We start from the raw sequence: 27,242 nt of genomic DNA on the forward strand, positions 1-27,242 counted from the left end.
GTATGAGCATTATTTATTTTTCCACTGGAATAATCCTTGCAGCTAAAGTTACTTCTTAAAAGTAGTTAATGAACTAACAAAATGAGCATTTGCAGCATCCACAGAACTTTTCTGGACTCTGCATCCAGCCTGGCCTGCACTTCAGGAACCTCTGCATTGTGTGCTTTTGCTACAGTTAATAATGATAAGTAGCTAGATGTAGCAATCAAACTACTTTTCTCTCCACAGTTGTCTAGCTTTTATTTGATTTCATCTTAATTTTGTCTATGTTGCACATACAGAAAAACTAAAAAAGCAGTGTGAGATGGAAGCTTTGGGCTTTTCTCCCCCTCCCACCCACTGTCACTGCTCCAGGAGGGCTGCAGATCCTTTCCTGAGGAGCTGTCGCTGCTGTTGAGCCACTGCTGCAGCACTGCAGGGATGGTACAAACCAGTCTGAACACAAAGGCAGAGCCCACAGCTTCAGACGGCTGGAGAGGAGAATGTGGCACCACTGGGGAAGTCAGGGCTGTGTCTCTTCTTAATGAACTTCAGAAGGTGATGGGAGGTTGGCTGGTAACTTGAGGAAAGCTTCCTCAGTGTCTGAATGGGCATCTTCATCCCAGCTACCACTACAGCTCTGGTTTAATAAAAATAGGTTTGTAATGTTGATGTTGCAGAAAGCACCTGTATTACACAGCAGGGCAGGGCAAGGTATCAGTTTTATTTTAATATTTTATGGTAAGGGAGAACATTCAGAGTTGATGTGTAGGCTTTGATGTCCTTGATGGAGGTAATGTCACTCATCAAAGAAGAGGGGGGCAATAAAACAAGCTGAGGTATTTCACCAGATGAAGAGTTCTGTCCTGAGACAGCTGTAACCTCTGAGTCCCCTTCATGTTTTCCATATCCAATCACCTGGAAAAAAGGTACCAGAAGAGAAATTGGGATCTCATTCAGTGTTTCTCTGCCCTGCCAATTAACTTGAGATACTAAAATGCAATTCAAACAACAGCACTACTTATAAATGTAGAAAATGTGGACAACCACAGTAAAATTTACATCACAGCTCTCCTCTGATTAATCAAAGTTGGCAACAGGGCTGACAGACACTCACATGTACACTGAGCACTTTCCTCTCGTTGCTTCTGTGAGCTTGGAACCAGTTGAGCAGGTCTGCTTGTGTAATAGACTTGAGAGCTTCGATCTGAAACGCACAGGAAGGAGGTTTTAGCAGCACAGTGGTGCTTCAAGTCATTTTAAACATAAAAATGTTTTCTCTACAACCTCTCCCCCATTGCATAAAATAACCTTTTTAAAATTACACATCATTTTAGAGCCAGTGTGGCACTAGTAGCATAAACCCCATTTATGCATTTGAAACTGCTGCAAACCCAGCATGGTTTTGTGTCTGTCCCAGAGTTGCAGGACACCCACCTCCCGGGCCAGCCTGTCAAACAGGTACTGCTGTGTCACCACTTCATTCCAGTTCCTGTCCACTTCTTCTCCAAGGTGGGAGTCTTCACATTCTTTCAGTTTTATCAAAGCTGTTACCTACAGGGAAAAAGATAATTAGTGTCAAAGGGTTTTAAACCACCTTAATTTACCATCCCATTCACTGCAGTTGAAAGAAAAGCCAAATTACATTAACAATTTTGAACTTAACTGCAAATGGGCAGAGAATGGAGGTTTAGAGAACAACAGCAGAACAGAGCAAGAGGCGGGATTTAAAGCAAGGCCTTTGTCCAGAAAACCTCAGAAAATCACCAGATAGCAGTAACTGAATGCACAGTTCAAAGAAGAGCTTTTCAAGATGAAGTTTCACCTGGGTGCTAAAAGCCTCTTCACTTAAATCCTTGATTTTCTCTTCAAAGCAAGAAAGAAACTCCTCTATTTTCCTGTCAACCAATTCAGAACTAAAAGAGAGACAAATAATTAAATTAGGCAGGAAAAAACAAACAAAAAAAATCCCCAGAACAATATTAAGGGGTAAAGTAGCAGCCCCCAAATGATGAGGGAAGGTTTGGGACAGGCTCACTTCCCTCATCCCCTCAACAGCTCACACATCTGAGAACACCTGGTGGTCCATTTTTCCTGGTATCAGGAAATAAAGGCAGTCTCTCATTTTCAGCTGTATTTAACTAGTAGTGTTCAAACACAGCGACTTCAGGTGACCAGGCACCCACAGGAGCCACTGCCAAGATGCTGTTGGGTACCTGCTCTGAGGCTGCAGCCCTGAGGCCTGCACACAGTTATGGGCTATAGGATCAAGACTGAAAGAAAGTGTCATGTGATGGATCCTGAGGTTTCTGACACATTAAAACCCTCACTTGATGACACAGAACTCAGTAATGGAAGTGTCCAAATGTAAATATTAGAGGCAGCAGCACTCGGTGCTAATTAAGCTTTCACTGACTCAGTGTTATTTTTCACAAGTGGCACATTTTTCAAATAAACTTTAAACTCTGGCAGGACAAATACCTGTAGTTCAAAGCCCCAGGTTTGAACAAAACCGTAACAGTGCTGTGCCTGCTGAACATGAGCCACAAGAACAGCTAGACAGGATTTACAGGATTCAAACTCTCCTGGCAGAATAGCTTCAAGAGGGCAGGGGGATATTCTACCTATTCTTGAAATTACTTTTCACTATGCAAGTCAGGACCACTGCAGTTTTAAGAAGCCTAAGGCTATTGCCTTATTCAGGTGTTGGTTTTGAGTCAGGATGTTGTGACTGTCAGCAATGTCCCTTCTGACATCCCCTTGAATCAAAAAACCCTCTCAGTGGCCTGAAACAGGTGTGAACTCTTAACTGTGAGCAGGTGACTCCCACAGCCAAGGCTGGGAGTAGTGAAGAACTTTCCCCACAGAGCACTTACTTGTATTTAGTTGCCTGGGTTGCCACTGTGACTGAGAAGCCAAGAATGCCAGAAGTGTTCCTGCAGGTGGGGTACACGTGGTAGCTTAAAGAAAAAATGATGAAACAGTAAAGTCATTCCACAAGCACAATGAACTTTTCATTTACAGGACATGCTGCAAGTTAAAATAGTGTTGGTACTTTAGACAGAAAAATCTGAGATTTAAATTTGCAATAGTCCTATTTCCTTTATTTTCTGCATTGCTGCATTTCAGTGTTTTCTCAGCTTTAGGAAATCCTTTTAAACTTGGGAGAGTATTTGTGTTCCTGCAAACTAATCCAAGCAGAGTGAGAGACCCAGAGCTGTGAAAAGCCTGCTCCAGTTTCCTGAGGTAGCAGGGTGCCTCCGAGGGAGGCTGCTCAGCACCACAGAACTGCTGTGAAAACAGCCCTGGGGAAGGGGGACCAAGTGTGGAAGTGGAAGGAACAACTTTATGCTGAATAATTCCAAGTTAACACACTGGTAATAGATGCAATTCTTACAGAAATCAAAAGCAACTTGGCTTGCAGCTTGTATTGACAGGTGCTTTTGGTTTTGAGGTGTGCATGTTGCTGGTTCCATTACCATAATTCAGGAATAAGCCAGGAAGGATTTCCAGAGTAAAAACAATGGAGAACAGCAAAAGCAGGAGTGCAGGAGCAGGTGCAGGAGAATTCCTCCCCTGTGAACTCACCCGAGGGTCTGCTTGGTCCGCAGGAAGTCAAAGCAAGGCTCCTCCATGTGCATCTGAAACAGCACAAAGTTACAGCAGAAGTGATGCTGCCCTGCAGCCCCCCGTGGGCTCCACACAGAACATGGGGACACTGAAATGCCCCTGGCCAGCCACAACCACTGCATTAAGAGGGCTCAGTCCTGTGGGGCAGGAGCTACAAGAACACTCTCCTGTACTGTCCATCACTGCAGCATTTGGGGACCCCCACCCAAACACTTCAGCCAAGGGCAGCAATAGGAACATGCTGTCCCCTGGGGGCTCCAAGCACTGTTTCAGGGAAGACACTGCTGAGTGAGGAGGAACAAACACAAACTTACCACGAGCAGCTCCATCAGGGTGTATTCCCTCAGGTTCCTGGCACCTGACTAGAAAGAGAATGAAGAATTTAGGGTGGGTTTATGTGATCATTCAGGCCAAGGTGGCTTGTGGCACACACTGCAGCACTGAGGGACAATTCACAGCAGAGACAGATGTGAAGTTCTGGTTTTCCCTGAGGGGACAGGCCCAGCCCCGCCCCCAAGATCAGAGTTGGGGACACCAGGAAGTCACCACAGCACTAATCCAGCTCCCAGCACTAGCCCAGGAAGGGAAGGCACTGGTTTCAGGGACCCCCCCAATGGAAACCCACTTGGGTTTAGCCTTGGGGCACAGGGTCTGTACTCACACGAGGTGTCTGTGCCCCCTCTGTGACATCCCTGTCCAGAGCCTGCTCTCAAGGGCATGGGCAGGTGCCAGAGGGAAGAGGCCAGCACACCCCCAGCACACATTACCTGGTAATAGACTGTCACCTCGGAGTTGGCATCGCCCTTGTTGAGAGTTTTAACCTTACAGAGCAGGTGGGTATTTGGCAAATCCACCACCCGGAACTGCACAGGGCAGGGATGGGCCAGGGGAGCGAACTGGAGCTTTCTGGAAGAGCACAAACAGCACAACATCAAACACCTGCTCACATCTTGGCCAAAACCAGAGCAACACCCTGACTTTTACACACTCGGTCTGATGTTATTTTCCCCTTCCCCAAGCCAGGACTACTTCTGCTGAAACTGCCACCATCAACAGCCACCTCCTGTAAGTACCAGAGAGGAGAATGGAATTTCTGCATCACTCCCACTCTGACTCCCTCCTCCAGAAAAGAATCTTATCTTGATTATAGTTTCCATATAATATGCAATTAAAGAGTCAAGATACTCACTGAACAACATAATTCAGGAAATCCTTTGCTTCCTAGGGAAGAAAGCAAAGACATCAGTTTTATTTACAAGAGGATTATTACCCCAATTCCCAACCACACACCCTAGAGCAGCACTTGAGAGAGTGAGCCCCAAGCAAGGAACAGCAGAGCTGCCACCTACATCCCTGCTCCCTCACGTTGTCCCCAGTCCCTCAAGCCTCCTCTGCACCACACTGCAGAGAGTCTCCACGCTGCTTTCTGCACTGTAATGTCTCCAGAAGGAGAAGGCACGAGCCAAAGAAATAGCACCAGTTGTCCTTACAAGCCTTCAGTGAATACTCCACGTGTTTGACACTCAATGAGGTTTAACCAAACCATGCAGGCAATCAAATTCCAAGGATAAATGTGCTCTGAGGGAAACCTCCTCCTGTGGCACCACTGTGGGAATTTCTCCATATCAAATATATCAATACATCACACAATATAAAAATGGTGGCAACAGGAGAAACAGGTTACAGGCATCTACTGCATTTTTTCTGCATTTTTCCCTCTCTGCAGTTTAAATTCAAATTCCAGGAAACTTCTGCTCAAACTGGCAACTCTGGACTGCCATTGGCTTGTCCACACAGGCACTCCTGAGGTGTTAGGGGTGAAGCTGCCCAGCGCCACGAGACTCCAGACTGCCAGAACAGAGGCAGCATCAGCTGGCAGCCAAGTTCAATGTGCTAAAGCCCATTTTAAGCCCATTTTAAGCACTCCAGCTGCCAAGGCTGTACTCACCCTGCTGGTGAAGTTCCCTTGCACGAGACCCTCCACGAAGAGCTGGGACTTGAAGGCCGTGACGAAGGTGGAGAGGGCCTCGATGGAGAGCCCCTTCATCAGCGTCTGGTACTTGTCGATCATGGACCACCGGCCGTGCTCCAGGATCAGGAGCCGCACATCCCTGCAGTGCCACCAGGGCAACAAACCCACAGCACATCAGGAGCTGCTGGATGCCAGAGATGCCATTCCTGACTGCACACAGGGAGAGGGTCCCCAGGTGCCCGTGGCTGACTGTGCCCTCCCTCAGCAGCCACTGCTGGCTCTAGGTCACTGCTGGACAGCAGCTCCCTGGGTGTCCGGTCTGGCCACGTGTCTGACCTGGTGCTTGCAGGGCTGCTGGGGCTCCCTAGGCTATGAGCAAAGCCTGGAACAAGCCCTGTGAGCACAGAGCAGGGATCCCTGAGCTCTTCAGCTCGGCCTCAGCACCTGCTGCTCAGCCACTGCTGCCCTCCCCCAGAACTCACTTGGCCAGAGTCTCGGGTTTAATGAGGATGTTGTAGTATGTTTTCTTCAGCTGCTCTGTTATCATTTCAAAAACTGCTGGAGTAAAGCTGAAGTCAGACAAGTAATCGATGATGAGCTGAAATAGAAGCTGTAAAGAGAATGGTTTTAAACTGGGTTTTTTGTTGGTTTAAGAACCAATTTCAATTTAATGCTATACAATAATGTAAAATCATCATTACTGAGACATGGAGCATTACTAAAGCACACTCCTCCATTCTGCCAGATGTTCTTCACTAAACAATTCTATCTATCCCAAATGACAGTTTCAGAAGGGCAGAGTTTTTACACAGTGAATAAGCTCAATATCCCAGATCAATAGGAGTTTCCACATTCTATTGAAACAAATCTAGCCTGGAACTCCCAACATTTCTGTATTCAATATTCCATTTTTTCCTTTTATAGCTGACCAGCACAATGACATTGCAACAGACACATCATTCAGGATTGAAAAAGAGAATGTTCAGACCCTGCTGTTTGCATATTTGGCTTTTTCTGTTAAAACTCCTGTTAATAAGTCTGACAGATGATTAATGGTCTTAAAGCTCCAGCCAAGCTCTTGCAATGGAAGTTGATGATTGTCTCCTCTTCAATCACTGTGTCCTCTCTGTGCCTGCCATGTCTTACATGGCCAGCATTTAGAGAATGGGAACAGGGATCCCCCAGTCCTCTCAGCAAGCCAACACAGAAAATCTGCACCCAAAATGAGCATGTTTCAGAAGCTGGATCTCCAAAGCCAAACTGAAAACAAAATCTGTTTTCAGACATCGCGCAAATAGGCACAACTTAGAGACAGAAAGGCTCCAATCCTCTTTATGGCCATGGAGACACAAAGCTCTTTTTACAGGAAAAGCTGTTAAAATCTTAATGGAGATACAGTTATTACTTAAAAAACTACTTAGGCCAGCCTGAAGTCAATAATTTGAGCTTGTGTAAGTGCACACAACTCCATCTTTATACATGTAAGCACAAGAAAAAGCAGCACATTTGCTGCATTACCGTGTCAGAGATAAATTTTTCATTTAAAAGACCTCATCCAACCATTCAATGCTCCAGAAAAGCACACACCCTGCAAAGCTGCAGGCATAAAAACAGTGAGGAGATGAGCAGAGCTTACAGGTAGTTTGTGATTGAATCCTTTCACTCGGATGATTAGGCCGTACTCTCCAGCCACCAGCTTGTACTCCAGCTGAGCCACGTCTGCTTCATAAGCTGGTTCCCCCAGGTTGTGGGAAAGGATGTTTACAAATGTATCAAACAAAACTATGCTGCAGGGGGAAAAGGGCAGAGGGTTAAAAAGAAAGAAAAACAGGATGGACTAAAGAGGAAAGTCAAGCCTGATGCATTTGATGGTACATGCAGGGAGCTCTCCAACAGAAATGGAATTTGTGTAAAATGAGATTCAAAAAGAAACTTTCAAAAAAAACCACAAATACACAATGCAAGTTTCCCTTTGTCCAGAAAGCACACAACACTACTTAAAAATTATCTGGACATTCAACTGTTCCTTGCAATGTGAAAGATACCAGCCTCACAAGATTTAAGATTTCTTCAAGGTAAGAATGCACATTTTAACAAGACAATGCTCAAAACATGGGAAAAAAAATCACAGAAAATGAAATTATTTTACTTTGTGTAAAGGATTGGGGGACAGATAGACTCAGTTATACTCAGTACTTGAGTAATGAGATGATTATTTATCTACCAAAGTAATAAAATAATAATAAGCTAGAGCAAAGCAGGCTATGCAACCTGGAAACTGCAGTCCCTGCTTTCAGCTTTCTGTTATTGCCTGGATTCCAGTTCAAAGTTTAAACTAAGACACGTCATGAAAATAGACTTACAAAGGCTTTCCCAAAACAGGATTTGTGCAGGTCTTGGCAGGCTTATGAACACTGGCTACAAGTGGCAATGCCAGCCTAAGGCAAGCCAAGTGCAGCACACCCAGAGCTCTGTCCGACCCACAGTCTGGTTCCCAGTGCTGCAGCCACCTCTGCTCCTGCAGGCTCCCAGGATCCTGGGACATGCTCAGGACATGACTCTGGACTGTTCTTTTCAGGACCAGCTCCTTCTCTGAGCACTGCTGCTGTCACATTATCTTTTCCCAAACTTGCTCTGGGGAATAACACCCCATGGAAGTCCTTACACATCCACTGGCTACAGGCAAGACCTGCTGCAGAACCACCCTCACCAAACTGCAGATAAAACCATAAGGAAGGTGGAAGGACATGAGAAAAGGACACCTTATTCTATTCCTCCTTAAAATTAAAGTCTCTCGCTGGTTTTTCACTAGGTATGGTAATTTAGTTACTCTGCAAGGTAAGCATAAATAATATAATCCTCACTTCTCTGCAGACTGCTGTATCAATGGAGAGATCAGATGGAATCGAACATAACCTGGTGAGGAAAAGGAAATTTAAATGAGTAATTGTATAGAAAGTGACAACTTTCTGAAGTCAAATATATTTCCATCAAGTTGCTCTTTGGCCATAGTTTGAGTTTAATGAAAATTGTCATTCATCTGTAACACTTTTTTTCTTATTTTAACTCAAGCATCTTCTCCTTCTTACTCCAAAAATCTTCCCTTTAAAGTACCAAATATCAGAAAACAAAGCTGTGCTTTGCAGAATACTCAAATGGCATAACCATTTTCTATAAATAGAAAAGGAAAACTCCACCAAACATCTGTTTAAGAGACACTAAAAATGTGACATTCTACTTGAAAGCAGCAATATACTTTACATCCTTGTCTCAGATCCAGGCTGTATTTTTCTGTAGAAGAGACTATGTCCCTTCTAATTAATGTGCTCCTTCCTTCTCAAGCCCTTCTCTCAGCAGCATATTCTGTCTGCCCAATCCTGTCCCCACACAGACTGTTCAGAAGTCAGTAAATTTCAGTGATTCCTCTTTTCAACCTGAGGTATCAGCAGGGTGCCTTTGTCGCCTTGGTTCACCTGCTTCTCTTTTATTGTAGCTAATAAACATATCAAAAGGACCATGGAAGAGCTGGCAGCAGGCACTTGGTTTAAATGGTGAACATTACCACGGGGTTATCTGCCTTCAAATAAATTCCAGCTGGTAAAAACAGGGTCTTACTATTCAGAAAGCCCTCAGGCATTTACCTTTTGGGATTTTGAATTTATCATCCTTCCTGTACCAGAGGCAGCCTTGTTGTGTGCTGAGTGTTTTGACTGGATATTCTGTCTCAGGGCAGTCAGCAACTTTCAAAGCAAAGTCGGTGGCTAATAAAGAGAAAAAACACACCAAAACCATGTTAGTGTGTTTCACAGATACAATCAGGCTAAATTCATCTAAGTCTTCAAAGGCATCAAAAAATACATTTTTCCCCTCCAGTTTTCTAAATTATTTGTACTTTCCTGGACCCAAAGAACATCTCTTTTTCACTTCCACACCAGAACAGTGGCTCAGAAGCAGAGCAGAAGTGGTGGCACCACATTCCATCCAGGACACAAGTCCTAGCTTTCATTTCACTTGGTTTTGGCAACAAAGGGAGATGATATTTAGATGCTTTCAGAAACAGGAGGATTAAGCAAATAAAATTCTCCTCTAAGGTGTCTGGAGTTCTGTGTTAACTCTCACTGACTGTGAGGCCTGCTCTGTTATGGCTGTATCATCTGCAAGTTTATATGCCCTCAAATAACTCAGTTCTTAAGCTTATAAATAGAACAATAGTAAACAAAACCCACCTGAACAGAGTGCTCATGTTCTTTTAATTTGCAAAAACAGGTTGATACCAGTTCAGGTTGTTTCTAAACCACAGCAGATTCTCTAATAAATCACTGGAGAAGATTTCACTCATGCCCAGGTGCCTTACCTATGTATTTGTTTTCTTCTGGAAGGTGTAAATCCTGATTTAACTCAAAGTCACTGTCCCATAAATCACTCCAGTACCTGTCAATATCTGTTAAAAACCATGAAATGCATTAGTTCAACAGGAAGGTAAGGCCATCCTATTTCCAGATATCTTTCCCCAATCTCCAGAAAGATTTGCAGTATCACAGGAGTTTCTTAACATCACCCCATTCATCAGGACTCTTTCTAAAACCCTTCCCACAAAATCTTCTGGAGCCAAACTGAAGCAGTCCTATTAAAAAGCAAATCAAGTCTGCCTTAGTAACCCAGCTCGCCCAACACCCTGTGCCCTATTGTTGGTGTTCTTTCCCCTGAATGGCAGCCAAGTGGAGCCTACTGGGACCTCTGCCTCCCAAAATAACTGCAGGAGTGGGAATCAACTGGCAGCAAACAAAGAGCAGTTATTGGGTGGCACAGAGACTAACAGTGAGCTCAAAGCACTGAGGATTCATTTCCCTGCTTCCATGCACTTGTATTTTGTGTTGTTATCCTTTCACTACCTCTAATGCATGGATCAGACATTCTCAGCTCCTGCTGCTGTTTTACCTTCCACACTGTACTGAGTCCCAAACCACTTCTCTTTGAGGTGACACTGGCCTTCGTTGGCAGCAGACAGCAAAACCAGGTTGGCTCTCTGAGGGCTCAGCTGGTTCAGGGCATCAGCAATGATCTGCAAGTTACAGACAATTATTTCAGCTCAAATGCAGCTCTGCCTGACCCAGCAAAGACTTCTCAATGGGAATGCAGGAAGAACAAGCTTACAAAACAGATTTGCTTTCTGAATACAAAAAATGTTTCAATTAACACAAAACCTGTGCCTGCATTATGCTTAATTACAAATGCCTATACCCATGCCTGTATTACACAGTATGCACATGTTTTCCTTACATCAAAACACATAATCAGAGTTCAAAGAATATTTACCTCAGGCTTGTATTCAAACAAGAGCTGGTCTCCTGTCAGAAAATCCTCCTTCTGAAACAACTGCATGTTCTCACAAAGGTTTTCCACATAGTCAACTGGATCTGTCTGCAGGCAAAGAAATAAAGCTATTTGTCACATAATTAGAAACCCAAGATATCCATTTTCTGTTCTTAGAAGAGCTTGACTAGTCAGGTATGTTGAGCATGAGTTGGATGCTGTGCTTGTTACAGCATTTAGTTTCAGTTATTAAATTAAATATATTTCATAACCATATCCAATGTTAAGTCTCCTCTGAGAATCCTGAAATTTCACACACATCATCTTTGTAGAAGAAACCTTGATTATACAGTTTACAGTCATGGAATCTACTAAGTTAAAGAGCCAGCAGAATGCACTCCTTGCCTCCAGGGAACACAAGCAGAGTCCTGCAACAATTCAAGATTTAAAGTGACCTGGAGAGTAAAAGGCAAGGAACTGCTGCTGCACGAGTACCTCTGGCTCTGCTCCTTTCCCAAGTTCCCTGCCATGATGGGGAGGAGGAGGAGGTGGAGGTTCTCCTGCTTGGACATGAAATACACATTGCCTTTTAGCAGGGTAAGGCTGCCTAGAGGACCAGGCTGCTCAGATTCTTGCTGGGTGCTTTTGGGGTTTTTGCACCAGCCAGCATCACACTGTAAAGATTCTGGGTCAGACAGAGAGCAAAACACACCTGAGAAGAGCTGACTTTGACACATCTGTCTCTTGTAAGGGTAGTGGGAAATGTGCCCAAGGATTTCTAAAGACACCATACACCTGAGGAAACATTAAACCTCTCCTGGGCATCCCCTAACCACTTATCCCAAGCCCTGCCTCTGAGACCATCATTCCTCAGCACAGCTCTATCCACCAAGCACAAAACTGGGGTGCCATGACTAAATCATTCTTCTGCCCCTGGGATTCACAACCCTGTCACAAGAGCACACACAGATCTATGTTCCTGCTGTATGTTGTATTTGTATGGATGGATTTGTTTTCCAAAAAGGAAATTTCAGTGCCATTCAAAGAAAAAAACAAGTTATCTAATAAGAAACAGAACATGGCTACAGGTAGTAGGAGTAAGAGAGTCAAAACTGAAAAATATCCTACCTAGCAGGTAAGGAATGAAAAATCAACATTTAATTCTGTTAGGGAAATAGTCTCAATATTTCTCTGCCCAGAATACATCTTCTTTCAGCAAAACACAGCTTCATTAAGATGCACAATGTATTTCTTCTCAAATAGAACACTGAAAATGTGTTTCAAAATGGGAAAGTAATACTTTTCATGGTTTACCTATGTCAAATCAGTGGATAAATACCTGTTCCTGGTAGTGAAATTCATTAGCTTCAATCTTTTGTATTTCTTCCCATATTCTGCAAAAGAGAAAGAAGACAATAAAAGTGAATTTTCTCCATTATTCCACAACATTTACCAAGAATCTTAAACAAGGAGCCTTCTAGGAAAGGCATCAATGGTGAGATCAGTGATTCATTCAGGTACCAAACACAGAAGCCACTATTAAATGCACTTCTCAAAATGGCATTTCTTGGAACTGGCAGAAAGTTCTTCTGTTTTTCAAAGACAAAGAGAGTTAACTACAAAGAGTCAAAATCTGATACCAAATTAACATAAAGGTTAACACCAGAACACCACAGTCCTGACTTCCACAGACCTGGCTCAACAAACTCATTTAAAATGAACACAGAACTGCACCTGACATCTACACTAGTTCAGCTTACTAAACTGAGGGAATCAGATCACTGTAAGTCAAACTAAAAGCACCAAGAAACAAGCATAAACATTTAGAAAGCTAAATAAACATAAACACAGACAAGCTTTACTACTGACTCCCTGTTTATGCTCTAGTAACTCCACAAAGGGTGCAAACACTACAAATAACAGGATAATGGAAAAGGACACCACCACAAATATCTGCTGGAGTGGCAAACACTTGCCTTTGATCTGGCCCCCTCTTCTGCAGCATCTTCACGTACTGAAATACAACGTGGGCCACCTGCAGACAGAAATGAAGATTATACTTCATTTTTCCAGACATTAGGGAAACAGCAGGAAAAACAACCTGCAGGAAACCATACCTCGTAGAAGTGCTTGTAACCTTCATCAGTCAAAGTCACAGAAATGCTGAAGATGGAGTAAGTGGAGTTCTGTTCAAATCCTGTCTCTCCATTTCCTCCATATAATGCAAGGGCCCAAAACCTATGGAAGAGTTACTTATTAATTAATAATTTCAGCTTTGTTTGAGCTTAGTTACAAGCAGCATATCACAGCTATATTTCAGTGGCTTTCAATCCACTGACAGTTTACACAAAGCTTTTCTAGCTTAAGGATGTGACCTCAGGATACAGACTTTAAGAAAAACAGTGAAAAAGCTAAGTTATCTTTTGGAGATCTCAAAGATCAGTCACAGATACTGCTGATCCATGAATCACAGACACAAAACCCATTTATTTCTTACTTGGTTTTATCATCAGCTTACAGAATATCACTACAAAACACTGATACAAAAAGGCAGGCTTGGCCTCCTTTTATAGAAAATATAAATACACAAAATAGACTTTATCTGTATTTGAATGAGATCAAAGCATTTAATAACTTTGTTTAAAAACCACATACTTTTTCCTAAGGAAAGAAAGAACACTGCCTTTGCCTTCATGTCCCACCAGCCAGGAAATATAATGAAGAGGCTTCACCCTAAGAGAAAGTTTGAAGGAGATTAGATGCCAGGAGGTAACACATTTCACAGAAAGGCCTCAAATCACTGGGCTAATGACTAAAATATGCACTGTCTCTTTCTTCAGGCAGAATTAAGATAATAAGCTAAAAATGTGGGAGTTCAGGACATAATGACTGATCTGAGTCAGTGAGGAAAGGGAACTGTATCTGTATCAGTTTAATTCATTTTTTAAATGCCCCCCCTAGCCGAACCAAAGTAATCTGTTAGGAAAATAAATGAGATTCTTTTGGTTTGTTGTGGAAGTCAATAAATTATTCTCAGCATAAACATGGTAGAAGTAAAATGCAGCACAGTGTACCTGTAATACTGTTCTTGTGGGGGAAGTGCCCAAGTGATGGTCAGTGAATGAACTTTCCTGATTGGAACAACTGGACACAAATAAATGGATTAATTATAAATATACACGATCAGACAGAGATACATTTCACATAATGCAGAAAGAATAGTTAAAAGCTATTCAAAACCACACACAACTACTCTACAAAGTATCTGGATCACCCAGAGAAAATTTCTTTCCATATTCAGGTATTCAAAACATTTGAATCTATTTCACTTACCTCTGTAAAGCTTGTGAAATTCTGGTGTGTCGAAAGGCTGAGTCAGATGGTCAAAGCTGGGTTTGGGTAAACCACTTGAAAGCAAAATGGAAGTGTGATGTTACTGGCAGGGGTTCAAGGCTACACTGAGATATTCAAAGCCATAAGGAGCACAGCTCTGCAGGACACCAGGGAGCCTGAAAACGGCCCTTTTCCAAAGGTGCAGCCCAGCATCCCCCCAGCCCTAGGGAGGTACTCTGGGAGGCAGCTTGGCACTCTGCCCACACAACTGAGCAATTAACCAACATATAGATACCACACCAACATCTCCCCTTCCTTCTGTACAAGGCAGTAACAGCACAGAACTTGCTTTTGTACAGCCAAGTACAGTAAACAACCTCCTGAATTCACCTGGACTCAAGGAATCCTGATGGATTGTCTTGTGAGGCAGGAGGGATGAGGAGGGGGGTGGCCAGGACAGACAAATGTGTCTCTGAATGGCATTAGCCTCTCACAAGAGCATTTCCAAGAACCACAGAAACAAACATCTTGAAAAAGGAAATAAAACACTTTTCAAGTTAGCAAAGCTTTTGCAGAACCCCCTTTCTAGAGCGCATACTGGAGGGAGCCATTAAAAAAAGATTTATTTCTAACCGACTGCCACCCTAAGGATGACAGTTAAATACTAGATATGGTGTTAATTAATTTGCTTCTAATTACTTTTGACAAAAAGCAAAGATAAGCATTGTGAAATGATAATCTAGGTTTGAAAGGCTTATCATAAAATCAAGGCATCAGCACATATTAAGCAAACACTGCTTTAAGTTAGCACCACACAGCTCACAGCCTAAATAATTGTTAAGCAGAAACAAACTCTTCCTGGAACAATTGAGGCTGGCATTTAATTTAAAAAGTTGCCTTTTTTTTCCAGATAAGAATGTTAATTAACAAATGGTAATTTCCTTTGTTTCTCCAGTAAGGGGTTTTTTTTTAAATGTCATTTTAAGACCAGATAATTGTATCATCAGCAATGTCTTTATGCATCAAAAGAATCTTACTTATTTGGGATCTCAGAGAAGATTTCTGTCACCCACTTTTCCAACGTATCCAGTGTTTCTAAAAAAGAGAGAAGAAAGACAGAAATGCAATTTCCAGAAGATTTAAGACAAACTATCTCACCAGTCCAGTTATTTCAAAGAGGCTGCAAGTCAGTGTATTTGAAAATTGCAAAGTTCTAAATTATAAACTTCAAAGCTGTTGGTTTGAGCCAATTCTTAACATTTGCCAAGCTGTACCTGTGGTCACAGCTCTGGGTTTGTATAGTGCTCAAATCCCAGGCTGACACAACTGGGATTTAAAGTTCAGTAGTGTCTGGAGTGACTGTGAGAAGGAGTTACTGTCTCAGGGATCTACAAAATCACCAGTACTTGCGACTCATTCCATGACTCTCCAGATTATACACAGATGTTTTACCCCTCAAATGCCGTCCTGCAGTGCTAAAGATTTCTTCTCTCCATCCTCTTTTCTAAGGGATATGAGTCAAGAACCAGAAGTTTAATGGTTTTTAGAATAAAAACTTGAAAACTGCTTGTTTAAGCAAGCATTCTGAATTGCCAAAGTGATGCTGCACATGTAAAGAATAGCAATAAAAAAGGTTGGATGGGGTCGGGGGAGGATTCACTGCTGGCTTTGTTTTAACAGAGAAGGAAATACAAAGCTGACCTGGCTGGTTATCAGTTACCACCATTTTCTTCCCAATCACCACAGTAAATATTACAATCCATCACTGGCTTAATGACTGTTCAAGAGGCATTCAGCACCCTAAGTACTTTTGTCTAGACCAAAATTAAAACCAAAGGAAAAGAAAATAAATACTGCCTCTATTATTACCATCTCCCCATTTTAGACATGGGAATTGCAATCAGTTTTAGCATTCAACAAAACCCTTCCCTAAATACAAACCTAACTCGAATAACTTCTAAGAAATGTGTTTCTTCTATTCTCAGCAGAAACAACCCATATGTCTGCAGCTCTCTGCTGAAATAAAACTCAAATCCATTTGCATAGAATTTTTCAAGCTATGGGGAAAAAGGACCTCTACTCCCCCTAGACAAACAAGACAACTGGGAGATTCAGTCTCCATCTCCCCATCACTTGCTGTGCAGTTTCACTCTTGATGGCAGAGAAATCAGCAGCATTAATTCGAGTGGTCTGACTCTTCATTGCTACAAGATTATTTCTGAAATGTTACCTTTGAGATTTTCCCTTCTGAGTTAATGTGGAACCCATTCAACAGCTTCAGTAAAAGGTTTCTCAAGAAGTGGGAGGATGACAATAACACAGCACAATTGCTCAGGTCTTGTTTCATTTGGAAACCAGGCTAAAATCTACATATAAATACCCTCTGCAGGACTGGACAAGCCACTAGACTGGCTTGGGCTACAGATGGACTGGTTCCAAAAGCACCAACAGCAGCAATGAGGCTGTTTCTAAGGAGCAGCTCATGGTACCTTTAGACTGGACAACCAAAGTCATGTAGTGAGCAGAGTAATGGCGCTGCCAGAATTCCCTCAGCCTGGTGTAGGTGTCAATATTGTTCATTTTGGGCTCGTGTTTGAGCGTATCTGCATTACCTGCAAACATCAAAGGGGAGGCAGGGTTAGTTAACGACACTGCTTTTACAGCAAGACCACCCATATTGAGAATCTGTTTTCCTCCCTAAGTCTAGTCATGGTAAAGCACATTAAAAACACTTAATAGAAATGTGAAGTTAAAGGAATGCTAACTGAAATTTAGTATCTTCTGATTTCTGGTTCTTATCCTAAGAACAGCCAATATTTCTATGACAAGGAAGGACAGATCTCCCACAGGCTGCACAGCTGACTGTGTGTTGCCAGCTCTTCCCTCACCAATGGAACTTGCAGAACAGCAAAGGGAAAAAGAGGGGGAAATATGATGTTCAGTGTATGTCACCATAGAAATTTATGAAAATGAGTTACATTTCAAAGCTGGTAACTCTAATATCCATCACACTGCTATTTACACCCTCACCAGCACCACAAGGGGGAGGGAGCGAGGACTGGATTGTCCAAGAGATGGACAAATTCTCATTCTGTTCCACTCACATGGCTGTGAAGGTCTAACTCCTGGAAGTTCAACAGTCAATTATTTACTTTGAAAAGCCTCCTTAGACATAAACCCAGAGATAATTTGTTTTTTTCCAGGAAATTCCAATAGCAAAAAAACCAAGCTTAAGCAAGACGGAGATGACTCAGAGAGCACCACCTTTGTGTTAACAGAAAGTTCCATGATTATACACCTCGGGCAAACCAGCTTTAACATCAGCAAAAAGCAGTACCAGAATGGAAAGTACCTTAAAAAGGAGACAGCTGCTTTTATTCCCAACCATTTTCCTGTAAAATTCTTCTGAACAAGGCTAATGGTTGCTGTGATATGATAGTTCGTATTAGTGCATCTAACCACTCAAACTTCTAGGTGGTTAAAAGTTTAAGTATCATTACCATTTTATAACAGAAATTCAGGACTTACCCCAAAAAAATTTCTTCATAGGATGTCCAGGCCTGGCAAGACTCCCAAATAACATCTCCTTTCTGTTTGCATCGGAAGGCCTTGCTAGCTGATACTCTGTTAATTTAAAGAATTTGCAGTGGCATGCATCAAAGTTTGAGGTCATGTTCCCACAAAACAAAGCACAAATCCCAGCCAAACTGAAAAGGAGACATACCACACAGATGCAGCCTGAAATTTCTTTTTATATATGATGAAGTAGTGAAATAGGATATGAAAGAGGATTTGCTAGCAGTAAAAACATTTAAGAGAAGAGGAAAAACACAGCTCATTACTGAGAAGTAAAGAAAGGGATAAGAAGGAAAAGCATGTAAAACCCTCAGCTGCCCTGTCTGAATGCTCTGAATATGTTAAGTTCAATGGGGACAAAAGGCCATCAAAATTATACAGGATCAGGCTCTGCAGAAAGAGCCAGAGAACAATTACAAACCTGCTTCTACCATATATCACACAGAACAACCTCTAGCCTAATAACAAAAGGTAAGATAGTTTCCAAAAATGCAGTTTTACAACCAGTTTACACCAGTCTAAATAAGGGGCTCTGCCAAAATCAATTTACCCTCCTGAACTGCATTTTCCTGTTCCTGTTTTGCTGGTAATAAGAAACATGTAGAGCAGAGCTGTAAACTAATTCTTCTGGCTGGGTTCTCCAGCAGCCAGTTCAGCAAGATGACACCATTTGCTGGGCAGCACATTACCACAGTGTCACTGCAAGGGAAGGGCCGGTTCTGCACCACCAAGGTGTAAAATGGCTGAAGCTGTTGAAGAACCACACCTTACCTCGAAGGCAGGTCCTTGTTTACACTGACTTTTATCTAAATTCAAATATCAAATCACCCACTTTTCCTTTCCAGAAGATAGATAAAGACTATGACTTGGAATAAATATTTGAACCAGTTGTGATATCTGCTAATAACATTTTTTTCCTAAAATAGTGACGTTTTATAGGCAGTCTGGGAGTATTCATCACATATTAGAAAATCAATACTCCACTCACTTCTACACCTGGTTTAATTTCTTTCTGGGAAGTGACTTTGTGGTTATTCAGGTGTTAGAATAAGGAGAGAAGTAAAATCACCTCAACTCATTGTATTAACTCTGCACAAGACTGGAGAGAGCACTGGGGCTGTGCTGGAGCTAAAGGCATTTTTTGTTGACTACAGAGCATCCACATGCTCATGTAAGTGCCCTGCCAGTTACTGCCAAACCACTTCAGATTATTAATTTCTAATGAATGAAAGTGTGAGGGTAAACTCTCACAGTGCTGGCACTACATCCAGTCCTTCTTCCTCTGAAAGCCATTGATGTCCACAAAACTTCAAGAGTGTAATCTCTCTGATGAGTTAGGTGAACGTGACTGAAGTGATCAGAAGGGTAGTTCAACACAGAACCAAATAAATAGTTACAAAGTAGATTTTGTTTTAAATACACAGAAAAAGACTCTCTTACTTACCACTGTCTACAGCCTCCACTTCTCGATCTATTGCATCCCTGATCATTAACGGGTGAATAAAGAATTGTGCCCACCTATGGAACACAAAAATTCATATACTTGTCTTCAGTGTCTATTAAGCTAGGGCAAAAACCAGCAATTAAATCCAACATCTATTATCTTGGTTTGTAAAGTTGTTTGTCTTACTACAAATTATGTCATTCTAGACTATAATGTCTTAAAGAAAGATAAAAGCCAGTTTTGTGATACCATCAGAAAGCAAAGGGCAGGGCTTGCCAGCTCCACAGAGTGGGACTGGACTGGTTGGATTCAGTAGGATATGATAGTGATGTGTCAGATTATCTGCCCTTATATCCTAAGAATGGTCACACCAGATGAGACAAGTGATCCACCTAGTCTGGTTCTTGGATCTAAGAGGGACCAGTATCACATGCTTCAGAGGAAATGCCCACTTGTTCCTCACGAACAACATGATCACAGGGGAAGTTTCTTCCTAACCCCAGGAAATAAACTGTAAACCACAAGATTTTATATCCATTACAATTTTATTATCTACTATAAATGTCAGTGTTGTAATCCAAATAAATTTCTTCTGTATCCACAGAGAGCAGAGCACTGGAAAGGGACAGATCCACAGTGCATGGAGACTCTGCAGAAGGCTGCCAGAGAATCTAATAGTTCTGTTTTATTTGCTGAGGTTTTTTTAATTAAAAACTGAACTGACTGGAGCAAAACGTTAAAGGGAATAAGAGGTTAAAAGTAACATATTCCTGATGGAGTTCTATGGCTAGAAGATCCATTACTCTACAGACAACTGAAAGGTGATGTCTTTCCATTTCTTCAGATCCACAAGTGCTTGAATGAGCAGAATTCATCCTCAGCACTTATTTATCTCCTTTGTATGAGAAGCTGTTCTACAGAACTCCTAATTTCTGTTTTCCTCTGCACTAAGCAAGCTGTTGTGACAGATTGCAATTATACTTTTTTGATTCTTCACACTTCCAAACATCTAAAAAAACTGGATTAATCTGCAAATGGAAGCTGAAAGTGGCCTAGTAAAGTAAAATTTAGGTTATACTTGGAAAAATGTGCAAACACTTGCTCTCATGTCAAAGTGAATTTGCAGTGGAGCCTACTCTCCTCCTGAGGAATTTCATGGCATCAAGAATATTCAGCTATGCCCCCATGAATAAGAAATTCCTCTCACTAAAGGAAACCATGCCAACCAGCGGAGCTCTGATGTTCCAACAGCACAAAAGAGCAAGTTAAGCACTTCCTGGCAAAAGATACATTCAGCAGTGAATAACCTGAACTGGGTTAAATGTTTCCCTTTGAGACACACATTGTACCATATCTTTGAAGACTGCCTGAAACAAACTAACAACAATTTAGAAAAAACAGTACCTCTACCAGGACAGATATTTCAAAGGATGAGTTGCTGGGATTCTGGGAGCACTTGCCCTCTGATCAGTTGTCACATTGCATAACATTTCTCCAGTCACTACTAGTTTAAGAGTGCCAAAACAACCAAAGAGCTGCATTCATTAAGACTTAAACATGGGTCCTACATAATTCCACAGCAAAAAAACAGCAACACATTCAAAGGGAAACAGCATTTCCCTATATTCAGTATCACTGCTCTAGTGCAGGTAGCTATGGAAGCTCAGCAGCAGCCTTGATCACTCCAAAATGAAGAACTGGACAGCTACACCCAAGCTCCTGAGGCACATACAGACATTAACTAACACCTAATCACCATTCATACAAAGTTACCTATCCAGGGCTTCTTTGAAGTACTTCCTCTGCACATCAAACTGGAACACTGTCCTCTCACAGTCCGTCGAGGCATTGTCGCCACCCCCGTGTTTCTTCAGGAATGCATCAAACCCATTCTCATCTGGGTACTTCAAACTGCCCATAAAAACCACTGCAACAAAAAATCACCAACATTGCCAAGATGACATTTATTTGTTATTCCAAACTGCAGCTATAGCAACCCCTCTATGACTGACCCACAGCTCAAAGGCAGAGGAAACTACTGAATACCAACAGCCTGGGTGATCTGCCCAGTAACTGCTGCAGTTTGCCTCTGACAGTGCCCTCCCAGGCAGGCCTGGTCTCAACCAGGCAAGAGCAGTATTTTGAGACTCATCTGCTCAGAAACTTCACGTGGTTTCTGTGTCTGCATTACTAATTCATCACCCTTTACTAGGAGACAAAGATCTCCAGCCTGGTCTATAAAGCCACAGGTAACATAATTCCCCTCAATTTAATGGGTAACAAATAATGTTGATATAGGCTAAGGCACAGCCTGCCAAAGGGGGAGACGCCTTCCCCCATATCAAAAACTCCTTACTAAGTCAGTATTTGTAGAAAGCCACAAACTCATGAAAATAAATTCTCAAATAGCCAAATTAGGAAATTATACTAAATACTTCAAAAATGCAGAGCTACATAGCACCCATTTTCCACTGAAGCTGGAGAAAACGAAATAGGAGCAGATACATACTATGTTCCAGGAAGTGTGCTAATCCAGGCAGATCTTCAGGATCAGAGAAGCTGCCAACAGCAACACAGAGGGCTGCTGCAGACTAGAGAAAATACGACATTCTCAGTAAAAGCTGCTTCAAGAAACACCTCAGGAAAATGACAGAAGTACAGGATGAATCAATTGGGACAGGCACAATAAAAAAGTCTCATCCAAATGCCTGATCACAAGGTTTCAGACCTCAAGAAAGCTCACTATATATTTTTGCACCCTACAGCTTTAAGTACATACCTGCTTTTCTGAACAACCTCTCTTTCTTGTCTCTTCCTTATCAGCCAGCTCTTCTAATTCACTGTCATCAGAATCATTGAAATCCTCATTATCTCCATCACTGTTCTCACTCTCATCCCCCTCATCACAGTCGTCATCATCTTCTCTACCATCTTCGATCTCAGCTCCAGAGTCATCATATTCATCACTGCCCTCTTCAGAATCATCATCATCATTCTCCTCCTCCTCCTCTGAAGATGTTGGGGCACCATCCAAGTAATTCAAATCCGAAATCAAAAGTGCACATAAGCCATTCTGCAGTTTGATATACCTGAAAGAATAATTATTTGCAATGAATATGTTAATTTCCTAGGTCTGAATTTTCAGAATTGCAAAAATTTCATTATTTCCTGTAATACTTTGAGAGTGAGTTCCTCGTGAAAATCTAATGGTAGCCAAGACTGTGAGCAGTTTTGTAGCAGGAAAGTAAAACACTCTTCTGCTACTCAACAGCTCTAGGAATAGGAAGTAGTTCAGCACAGTAGCAGAAGCCCCTCTCCTCATAAGGTCAAGCTCACTGATTGTGGCTTTTATTTCTCTCTTTGTGAAATATTTAAGCTATTAGCATTCACTTCATGCACTCAGAATAGGCAAACCCAAACTTCAATCGTCTTTTAGGCCCATCAGGCTCTTGGAAACTGGTATGATGTGACAGAATGAAGATCTTAATCTTTGCTTCTAAGTAGGCCCCAGAGTATTTGATTTGTTTTCATCAATGGCTTCTATTAAATGGGGTCTGCAGATGTAGCGGGCAAGTGTTAGAAAGGAGAGAACTCCTCTGCAGGCTCCACAGAACAAGTCACAGGGAACTGGCTGGGTTCCCAAAAAGAAGCAACACAGTTCTCTGTGTGTTTATATATGCACAGAGGTTTTTATACTGTGTGTACATATATAAATAAAACCCCAAAAGCCCTCTGTGCAGCACCCTTCTACAGCTTTTCATACTGAGCACTGCAAGCACCAATGCTCTGCACTACAAGAACTCTCATTCGTATTCATCTACCATCAAATCTGGAATAGAATCACAATTTGTCAAATTAGCCAGAGCACCCCTCCCAGGAGCTTGCACTGGCTAACACACCAGCTGCAGAAAGATAGGAATGCTGGGTCCAGAAAATACTTCATCCATCCTATAAACTAGCGTGATAGAGACCTGTGGTATCTGATACAGCAAAAAAAAAAAAAAAAAGCAAGCTAGAATAAAACAAACCCATGGTCACATCCCACACTCCCAGAAAAATCTGAGTTACAGAACACAGAATCACAGAATAGTCTTTGTTGAAAGAGGCCTTTAGAGGTCATTTAGTCCAACCCCCAAGTTTATACCAGGTCAGAACCTTGCAATGTGGACACAGCTCTTGGACTACCAAGCCTATGAAAAAAGCTAATGAACAAACATCTAATAGTTGTGTTAAGGTTATGACTCATGACCAGCCACCCAAGGGGAAATGACAGCGCTTACTCTGGGCCAGGGTTTCACGACCATGAACACACCCAGTTTCCTTGCTGCAGGACTGCTGAGCAGAACAAATCTGCTCAAAAAAAAAAAAAAAAAAAGCAAGCACAAGTGCATTTTGACTCATTCAAACAACAGCACAGTGTGTAACTTGTAGGGATGCTATGATGAACTACAGAAGGCACAGACAGTGATGGATCCATGCTCATGTCTGGGAATAAAGTTAATCCTCCTGCATTCTGAAAGCCCATTTGCTAACCATTCCCATCACGTACACGTGTCCCACTGCACAGCTGCAGCACTCCTGAATGTCCTAAAACACACACTGCACACATGGGTGCTTCAGCCTCTGGGCAGCTCAGAGCCAAAGTTGCAGACAGCACCTTCCAGCATAACCAGCACCTCCTTCTGCATACACAACTCTGCTCTGCAGGTTTTCACAGCTCCTGGAGAACCCCAGCCTCCCAGGGAGCAGCAGGCACTGGTGGAAAGCAGAGAAGAGAATGGGGCTATTCTTCCCAAGGAACAATGAGCCATAAAGCTGTTCAGCCAGGTGTATCCAGCAGCTCTTGTTGATCCTTTCCACACAGCCCCATTAAGCTAATGGAGCAGATTATACTAATTTTACATTGCTCATCTGGAGGCTCGTGGGTGTTGCACACAGGACAGAGAGCACCCAGCAGCAAGGACACGGCTGAACCACGGCGCTGTTGGAGGCTCTCAGATTTCACTCCAGGATGATCTAAACAGCTTAGGTTATACTGAGCAGAGGCACCACTGACATAGGTGTTCTTTACTTTTTCCATGTTTCGGTCCAATGGAAAAGGACAAATGAAATTAATATCCACTGGTATGCAAAATACAGTACAAAAAATGCAATCACATAAGGTAGAAACAGAAGCAAGCACAGTCCAGTTGCTTTTTTAAAGGACTATGCAGCACTGCTGCAAATAAGTCTTAATTATAAAATTCAAATTCTTAAAAATACTGTTTAAACCTCCTGAAAAAGTTTAAACAGGATTGTTCTCACACAAAGTTTTTCTTTGACAATTGTTTAGAAGTTAATATTGAAATACGTATCAGTGCATGGTAAATGCTGAGAGAAATTTTTTATTTTCCCAAATTACAAGAACCACAAGACTATGAAATTCCATATATGGATGAATGTAAATAAAACATACATTTTTAGTAAATATAATCACACAATCACAGCTCTAATGAACAAACCAAACTTTTATCATGACAAATATTTTGTCCCAACAAACCCACTTCTGAAGATACATCCTGCAATCTACATCAGAGCTCTTTTGGGTTTGTGATCGTTATTTCAGAAGGCAAAATATGACATTTTCCATTAAGTTAAGACTGATGTCACCAGACAGACACACTAAGCCCACTGTGACTGGGCTGCAGCACACATTACTGAGATGTGAAGAGGGGAAAGTGTGTCAGCATCATCCCATCACCTGCCAGGACACTCCCTCAGGAGGTTTGGGGCATCACACCTGGTTCAGTGTGGCTTTGCTTCCAGCCATACTGAACTTCTTTTCCATAAGGACAATGTCTCTGCTGTGCCAGGCTCACTTTGCACACATGGAAATCAGTCTGAAAAGATGCAACTCTCTTGCTTCCAACTGAAAAATTCTGTTAAGAATGGACAGTAGGATTTCTGCAAGATTTTGGTATTGGTTTATCTTTACATTGTAAGCAAACACTCTCTCCAATTCTCACATGCAGAGGAGGTTCCTGAGCCTCAAAATAGGTACTGAAAGCCTTCAGTGGATTTCCCAAGCTTCATCCACCAGTGTGCTGCTTCAGGTAGCAAAGGCAGTTCCTTGAACTGACAGCATCTGCCGCTGCGAGCTTTGCAGGAGGACCAGCTTGCCACAAACTAGCATGAGTAAGAATGCCATCAGGAGCAGCAGGCAGAGATCCAGAGCAAGCAGCAAGGAAGTAGGGCAAGAAGGGAGGGAGCAAATTTCTCCCTGAGCCAATGGGCACAGTCCTCTTCAGGCAGCCAGCAGGGAATCTCACTGTCAGCCAATGTCACTGCAAAGCCAAAATTCAGTTCCAGGCTCAGGCAGTAGATTCTCCACTGGCTGCACAGATTAGACATCATGGAAAGTAAAGATAAATTTTAAAAAAAGCAGCTCTAACAAGGGCTGTATAATCTTCTGTCCTAGAGGAAGAAATTATCAGAGTGTCCCCTCAAGAACAGACTACCTTACAGCATCCAACAAGTTCAACCTCAGCTGAAGTTCTCATCTGAGCCTCTCGCTGTGTCTGGGCCATGGACACTGTGGGCTGTGCTCAGGGAAGCTGATCTTTTTCATCACTTTCTGGGGTATTACTCAGAAACATCGAAATAAAAACACAAGCAAAATAGTAGTCAAAAAGCATTTTACCTCAACTCACAGATATTTGTGTTAAAACCCAAAAGCTCATCTAAAACACGAAGAGTAACTGTTGTTAAGCTGGGATCTGCTCTGAAATACTTAAGCCGCACTTTGCACTTAATGCTTTCGGAGAGGAGCTGCCCGGCCGAGGGCTGCAAATTAACGATTAATTGGGTATTGCTGTGGCTCGAGAACACCCAGCACCGACCAGCCTGAGCACAGGGGCCGATCCTCCCGTCCTGTGCCCGCGCACACACCGGGCAGCCCACCTTCAGGACGAACACACTCACGGAATCCTCAGAGATCACAGAAAGCCCTCCAGCTGCCCCGGCCACCGGGACCAGCCCGACTTCCAACCCCCGGAGCCCCAGCAGTGCCCGGGACACGGAGCGGGGAGACCCCGGCCCGCCCCACCGGCTGGGCTGCCCCGGCGGCGCCTCGTCCTCCCGCAACTGCCCTCCCGCCCTCACCGGTATTGCTTGGGGTCGCTGGGAGACTTAACGATATCGGGGTCACCGAGGTTGTGTTCGGGACCGGCTCTCCCGCGCTCTTCCTCCTCGTCCCCATGAGGCGAGCGGCCCCCGGCGTCGCGGCCGCCCTCCGCGGCCTGCTGCCCCACCGCGAGCTCCGGGCTGCCGTAGCCGCACGTCGCCTTGTTCCTGCCGGGCATGGCGGCGGTGGTGCCGCTCCACAGCGGCCGGACAACGGCCCGTCCCGGCCGCCAGCCCCCGGCCACGGCCCGCCCGCGGGGACCCCCGGCCGCCGCCGCCCGCCCGCTCCGAGAGAGGGCGGCCGCGAGACTGCGCACGCGCATGGCTGCGCGGCGCTCCCATTGGTGGAGACAAGGCTACCGCCGTGAGCGGGTGGGGGAAACTATAGCTGGGGGAGAGGGGGGGATGCTGTCCCTTTCAGGAATCGGGCGGAGCGGGAAGGCAAACAAGAGGGATAAGGGGAAGACGAAGAGTGAATCCAGATTTCGGGCACTGGTCTCTGCGCCGTCACGTTTCCACGCGTATGCCCGCCCGCCGCCTGAGTAGTGCCCCCCCCGCTCTCACGTTGGAATAGTCCAACAGCCAGCTGGCGGAAGCCAGCCTCCTCCTTTCACGACCCTCACCAATTGGTCGAGCTGGCTGTCGCTCAAAGCTGCAAGGACCAATCAGCTCGCCGGGCCGGCTGCCGGCAGCATGGCAGGTCCGGGGGTTCCTCGGATCGCTCTTCCCGGGATGGTGGAACACGATGTGTCCTGAACAGCGTAAAGTCTGCACCCATGGCTGCTTAGCAGAAATCACTCTTTGTTCTTTACAAATGTGGCTACTTCGGCAGGT

General features: G+C 43.3%; 1 protein-coding gene across 1 annotated transcript; it reads right to left on the reverse strand.

Annotated features, from left to right (window-relative positions):
• Positions 1-211: 211 nt before the first annotated feature.
• On the reverse strand, positions 212-26,721 carry NRDC (nardilysin convertase). The gene is made up of 31 exons (XM_082287225.1): positions 26,388-26,721; positions 22,027-22,336; positions 21,757-21,838; positions 21,021-21,174; positions 19,248-19,321; positions 17,756-17,851; positions 16,717-16,839; positions 15,265-15,322; positions 14,228-14,301; positions 13,969-14,038; positions 13,550-13,627; positions 13,012-13,132; positions 12,871-12,929; positions 12,234-12,288; positions 10,898-11,002; positions 10,520-10,643; positions 9,936-10,022; positions 9,223-9,342; positions 8,446-8,497; positions 7,218-7,368; positions 6,064-6,191; positions 5,558-5,720; positions 4,799-4,830; positions 4,377-4,515; positions 3,924-3,971; positions 3,568-3,620; positions 2,856-2,939; positions 1,805-1,895; positions 1,417-1,533; positions 1,097-1,186; positions 212-897 (listed from the first exon to the last, which is right to left on the reverse strand). The coding sequence occupies exons 1-31, from the start codon at positions 26,585-26,587 to the stop codon at positions 703-705; spliced, it is 3,333 nt and encodes a 1,110-aa protein (XP_082143351.1). The 5' UTR covers positions 26,588-26,721; the 3' UTR covers positions 212-702.
• Positions 26,722-27,242: the final 521 nt, after the last annotated feature.

The sequence above is a fragment of the Coloeus monedula genome (assembly GCF_965178545.1).
Source record: "Coloeus monedula genome assembly, chromosome: 9".
NCBI lineage: Eukaryota > Metazoa > Chordata > Aves > Passeriformes > Corvidae > Coloeus > Coloeus monedula.

What these genes read in the sequence shown, in the direction of transcription:
- NRDC (XM_082287225.1), bottom strand. Translation starts at nt 26,587, where the DNA reads ATGCCCGGCAGGAACAAGGCGACGTGCGGCTACGGCAGCCCGGAGCTC. An exon ending in AGCGACCCCAAGCAATACCG is followed by an intron (nt 22,337 to 26,387) that starts GTGAGGGCGGGA and finishes TTATTCTTTCAG; the next exon opens with GTATATCAAACTGCAGAATG. An exon ending in TTCCTGAATTATGTTGTTCA is followed by an intron (nt 4,516 to 4,798) that starts GTGAGTATCTTG and finishes GTGCTCTTCCAG; the next exon opens with AAAGCTCCAGTTCGCTCCCC.